General features: G+C 33.9%; 1 protein-coding gene across 1 annotated transcript; it reads right to left on the bottom strand.

Moving 5' to 3' along the window:
* Positions 1-3,451: 3,451 nt before the first annotated feature.
* On the bottom strand, positions 3,452-5,736 carry Ref1 (RNA and export factor binding protein 1). The gene is made up of 4 exons (XM_075290248.1): positions 5,385-5,736; positions 4,350-4,548; positions 4,083-4,286; positions 3,452-4,010 (listed from the first exon to the last, which is right to left on the bottom strand). Exons 1-4 carry the CDS (start codon positions 5,616-5,618, stop codon positions 3,880-3,882), a joined length of 768 nt encoding a protein of 255 aa, XP_075146363.1. The 5' UTR covers positions 5,619-5,736; the 3' UTR covers positions 3,452-3,879.
* Positions 5,737-6,324: the final 588 nt, after the last annotated feature.

Raw genomic sequence — 6,324 nt, 5'->3', positions numbered from 1 at the left:
TTGTTTGAGCCGGTATTTATAATGTGCGGTGCCACATCCATACATATATATTTACTATACATCGTTGCCTACAAAATAAAATTGGTTTTGTTTGTTTATATTGCTTGTTTGCTGTTTCTCATTTCGTAAAAAATGAGTGTCGTCCCTCTACTGAGGGGGCCAACTCATAGTGTCTGCCAACTGTCTCATTGATCACAAACATTGTTAGTTAACACACTAACAACATCGTATCTACCTAATGTACTACACTTCGCCTAGGTCGGTTGGCCGAAGAAAATGTGTATTTACCGAACATAGAATTAAATTCCTTATTAACATCAAAGTAGTGAAATACATATTTTCATTAATTATTGAAATTGTTTAATAATCCATTGAAATTTTTGTAAGGATGTTAGACAAGTGAAAGCAATAGAAGAGAATTGCCAGTCGCCAGAAATAGAAAAATGTACATTTATTTTCTATATTTTTAACAAAATATAAAAAAAATGTTTTAATGTAGTCCACTGGTCATACAAATCTTCATAGGGAGTAACTAGACAAGGGAAAAACATATTTTCCTGACAATTATTTTTCCTTTTATATTGTAAAGAGGTTTTATTGCTCGATAAAAGCTAATTTTGAATTCGAAATTTATTATTTTGTTATCAAAAAATTATTGTAATCATTGTAGTTCCCAAAACACAAACACCAAACTCTTGTTTCCTTTTTTGTGTTTTTTTACACTCATGTCCCTACAAACATTGCAGCCTCCATGGTCAGTGTCCTACAAACTACCGGTTTAGAAAACTTTAGGAATTTTTATGATAGACTTTTTACAATTTTTTATTCCATTTTTCCATGTTTCGAGGCTAATTATAATTGATTCTTTTATTATAAGAAAATAAAAAATAGATTGACTTAGTTGAAAATATAATGTATTTCTGTGTGTAATTGTAGATATGCATAATGAATACATAAACATTACCAGATATTTATCTATAACACCTCATTGCTAACGGTGATAATTTTCTCGCAACGGGTTAACAAAAGATAGAGAGGATGAAAATGTTACTCATACTATCATATAGTCATTGAGAGAAAGGAAGAGAAGTGAAAGTCAGTGCTGCCGCTAGTGAAAAATTGAGTGAAGTAGATTTTGGAAAAAAGTGGAGTAGATTGAATAAAATTGAAGTAGCATACATTTTTGAAAACAAAACAATAGAATTCATTTTATTATACCCTCCACCATAGGATGGGGGTATATTAACTTTGTCATTCCGTTTGTGACACATCGAAATATTGCTCTCAGACCCAATAAAGTATATATATTCTGGGTGAAATTCTGAGTCGATCTGAGCATGTCCGTCCGTCCGTGCGTCTGTTGAAATCACGCTAACTTCCGAACGAAAGAAGCTATCGACTTGAAACTTGGCACAAGTAGTTGTTATTGATGTAGGTCGGATGGTATTGCAAATGGGCCATATCGGTCCACTTTTACGTATAGGACCCTCAAATTTAGCTTGCGGGGACTCTAAGAGAAGCAAATTTCATTCGATCCAGCTGAAATTTGGTACATGGTTTCAGCATATGATCTCTAACAATCATGTAAAAATTGGTCCACATCGGTCCATAATTATATATATCCCCCATATAAACTGATCCCCCGATTTGGCTTGCGGAGCCTCTAAGAGAACCAAATTTCATCCGATCCGGCTGAAATTTGGTACATGGTGTAAGTATATGGTCTCTAACACCTATGCAAAAATTGGTCCACATCGGTTAATAATTCAATGATTAAAACCGCTATGTTCATCGTAAAAAAAAAAAAATAAAAAAATTAAAAATTTTAAGCAGAACAAAAAGTGAAGCAGATTTTTGGAAGAAGGAGTGACGAAGTAAATTTTGTGAAAATGAAGAAAAATACTTCGATTGAAGTAGTAGCGGCAGCACTTTCACTGAAAGTGCCTTATATATGTATGTGTTTGTTTACTTTTGAGATGTGTAGCGTGTATCATTACTTTCTTGAAACGATCATTCTCGACTAAATTTAAGCAATAAAAATCTACCTCAATTGAATTACGTGTATGTACTCATTTTGCATGCGCAATTTGAATACATATATACATATGTATATGCATCATTTCATTTTGATTTCATTAGGCTTAGGTCTTTTTTCAATCTTGGTTTGCTTTGAATAAAAGAAAAGCTAATTATTATTTAATTATAATTTCCATAAATTGAAATGATGTTTATGTTTTTCTTGCAAATAATATTTCTCGTTGAAGACAGTAGTACTAGAGATAAGGTGGATGGGAATCATATGATTATATATTATCTTTTCATTGGAAAAAGCCTATGTTATCATGTACCAAGTCGCTCTCACCTCTGTTATCTCATTTCTCGAAGGAACTCCAGACGTATTTTTTATTTGTTTTTATAAAATAAAAGTACCGTTTTTATCAATACCCGTGCATTATTGTCTGGAAACATCGATGCTGTCAATTATTTATGTCCGTGTAGATACCACCCTCCAAAAGCAAAATAAAGTAGAACCCGGTTATAACAAACTCGCTGTGATCGGCAGTTTTAGTTCGTAGTAATAAATAACTTAGGTATGTTCACAAAATTGACTTCTACTTTAATTTCATTTCTCCATGCCATTAATAATTAGTACTTTAGTTGATATTTTGTATGTTTTTGTTCTCACAAGACTTTCCAATAATATTCATTTGGTTATGTTCGTAAATTTTAATGAAAATCTTTTTAAGGGACCACAAATACTATTAACAAAGAATTCACATGTAAAGATTTAGCAAACATTTTTAAACAAATACATTCGAAAATCATCCACTAACAAGAGGTATGTTTTGTCTGAATACTAGCTAAAAAACTTGTGTTAGCTATACAGAATATTTGTAGAGTCTTCGATACATGATTCTAGTTTATTGAAGGAAGTTATTGTTTTGTAGTGGGGTTATTGATTTGTAGTGGGGTCTGGTCGATAAAATAGTGGTAAATAGCTTGTTCAACCTGAAAAAGTCTTTAATACCGTTTGGTATCAGTAGTATTACAATAGACCAAGAAAGGAGTAGAAGTCCAAAGACAAATAACAGCGTCAATTAAAATGCGTTAATCTTTCGTCAAGTTGTTTCCTTTTGCTCTTTAAATACAATTTCGGAAAATAATTGATTTACAACTAAATAGCACATTTCCTAAATCAGTTGAATACCGACTGGTCTCAGTTGAATACCGAGTTTAATATTTTTTGCCAATTTTAAAATAATTTGATGTGGAGTGACCCAAATCAGGAATTTAAGTCGAGATTTACTCTTGTTGTCGAGAAGCTAAAACTAATGTCCCATTATACTCCATTGCTTTTCAATTATTATACTCCATTGCTTTTCAATCCAAAAATGTGTTACACTATGTATTAGTATTTTACTCGCTTGTCTCATAAAATAAAAAAAAACTGTTATTAGATAGAGGTGGTCAATTTATTTACCAACTATTTGGCTAAATCAGTTCATATTATTTAGTTTTGTTACTCAAATTGGATTTCATTGTAAACTAGCCGATATGGTAAATGCTTTTATAAAATTTTATCGATTATAAGTCAAGAATTTATAAACTAAAAATATGAGTTGTAAAGTAAAAAAAAATGTGGTAATTGATAAGACATTTTGTAATTATTTCAAATACAAATTTTAAAACTAAAAACACCGAACGCCCATAGTTTTGCGATTGTTGATAGATGATTACACGTGTTATTTCATATCTTTGTATTTAGAACATGATAGCGTGTTCCTTTGTATTGATCTGGGATATTTAGGTGAGCAGAGGAGGTGATGCCTTAACAATTACAAAATATAAATACCAATAACGTGACTAAACTGCCTTAATCTAGATTTTCATATCGTTGACATAGGCATCTAGCTCCGCATCGAGTTCCTCCGCTGTGGGTGTGCTTTTGCTGGCACGCGGATTGGCTCCACTGGCCTTATTTCGGTTCGGAGGCCCACCACGACGAGCAGCTATAAAATACAAAATTACAATGATTAATATAAAAGAAAAATTTATTCCAAATTAGTTCATATTTCACTCACCACCTCCCCGGCGGTTGCCACCAACTGGTTGTCTTCTTCTGTTTGGACTGGGGCCAGAATTTCGTACAGGGGCTCGTGTAGTAGCAACTGAAGCATCTGTCAAGAATTGTATACTCATGGGTCTACCATCCAAAGGTACACCATTGTACTGTTTTATGGCCTTTAAAGCGTCCGAACGTCTTTCGAAAACAACATCAGCAGTTCCTAAAATATAAGCAACACAACGAGTGATGTATTTCAATTATTGAATGGAAACGTGCCAGTTACCCAAAGATCTTCCAGAACGATCATAGTGCACGGCCGCCTTCTTCAGCGGACCAAATTCGGTAAATAATTCCTTGATATCAGAATCCGATACGCCATAATCCAAGTTTGAAACCAAAAGTTTCGCAGAGTCAGCTGTTTTCAAAATTCCACGTTTTGGTCCATCATACATGTCATGTTTCCAAGCGCTGTTCACATCACCCTAGAGGGAGGAGTAGTAGTAGGAGTTGGTACAAGATGCAAGTTTGCTTGTTACTGTTCTAAAGGATTGAAATTCTGGTTTTGTGTTCGAAAGTAAACTTTGAAGTTGACAAAACAGTGTCGTCTGTTGCAGCTCAATAAACAGGAAATGTATAGTATATATTTTTTTAATGTGAATGCTGGTTGATGACTAGTTTTTTGCTAAATAAAACGTTGCTAAATTCAAGGAGGGAACCCTTTTTCAGGGCTTTTCAAAGAAAATATTGTAAATTTTAGGAATATGTTTGTAAAAATATAACACAATAACAGTTTTGATAATTATTTCTTGTTGAATATGACGAATAGATTTTTTGCATTGTCGTAGATGGTTGATTTTTAATAAACTATAAAATTCGATTTAGGGGGGAAAATGATGCAAACAATAAACAACAACACACATTTTTCGCACAAAACAGTGCTGTCATGTCTTTCTATTGCACAATGCAGGGATGCCATATCAGTTAGTTCGTTGCGAGCCATTCGCTCAAACATCTTTATTCCTCTCTTTCGGACGTGTATAAACACACACATACACACATTTAAGCGTTTTGACTCTGCATTCTGTCTCCCGTTATGGGGCCATTTTCTTTTTCACGGAAAGAAATTTCAATCAATTGAATACCGTTGTTTATTGTAGTAAAATATGGAATGTGTGTAATTTTTTAAGGATAATCTGCAGCCGCAAGCCGTATCTGTTTGCACTCTCCATATCTTTCGCACTAAATTTTTGTTAGCAAGCCAAGTGTGAGCCATTTTGTGATGACTCTTTGGTTGGTTTTAATTTCATCATAGTTTTACCCTTGAGAATTTGGCTTTTTGGATGCCTCCTGCAGCACGACCTTTAATAACTCCGCCACCAGGTTTACGTGGAGATGAACTTGGCACGCGGCGACCGCCTGCTCCTCTTCTTCCTTGGCTAGCAGTGCCACCGCCGCGTCTTCCGCCTCCGCGACTACTTGCGCCACCTCTTTTATTTTGTCCACGGTTAGATTTGATAATATCATCAAGACTCATTTCAATTTTGTCCACCATTTTGCTATTTTTAGTTATTTGCGTAGACGAATGCGGAAAGTACGTCCAATTATATTTTCTTTTCAACTATATAAGATGCACTTAGAAAACTGAGAAAAAATGGCGTGTATATTAACTCGATTGTCGTCGATTATTATCTTTAATCGATTACGTTCAAATCGAATTATCAGTAATCGAAACCACGAAAGCGTTTTCCGGTTAAAAAAATGATGTAAGAAACACAATCATAGCGGCAGAGTACTGAGAGTACCAGTCGACACCGATTATGTCGACTCAACTCGACTGAAATTTAGCCACCAATTAATAAAAATATTTATTATCTTGAAATCCAATTTACTTTTTTCATATCTCTTATGCACAATTCTTGGTAAATTTTTACAGAATTAGGTTTGGTGAAAGATTTGATTTTTTGGCAGGCAATCTGTGAAACTTATTTAAGTTTTAAAAAATATTGATTGATTCGGGGCAAGATTTCAGTGGTGATAAATCGCCGCCGACGTCTTCTGGCAAAAAATTGTCATTGTAATAAAATTGTAATAAAATCTATTACAATTCTCTTTGAGTAAATTATATAGTGTCTCCATTGATATTTGTAGCAGCTTGGATAATCACAAAATACGTGTCCTCCATCATTTGGCATATTTTGAGTCACTTATGGGCACCGCCATCAAGCTGAAACACCCTTTTTTGTCTTCCTTAAGCTGAG

This window comes from Haematobia irritans, chromosome 1, assembly GCF_050003625.1.
Source record: "Haematobia irritans isolate KBUSLIRL chromosome 1, ASM5000362v1, whole genome shotgun sequence".
Classification (NCBI taxonomy): domain Eukaryota; kingdom Metazoa; phylum Arthropoda; class Insecta; order Diptera; family Muscidae; genus Haematobia; species Haematobia irritans.
This window is presented reverse-complemented; position numbering and strand designations above follow the sequence as displayed.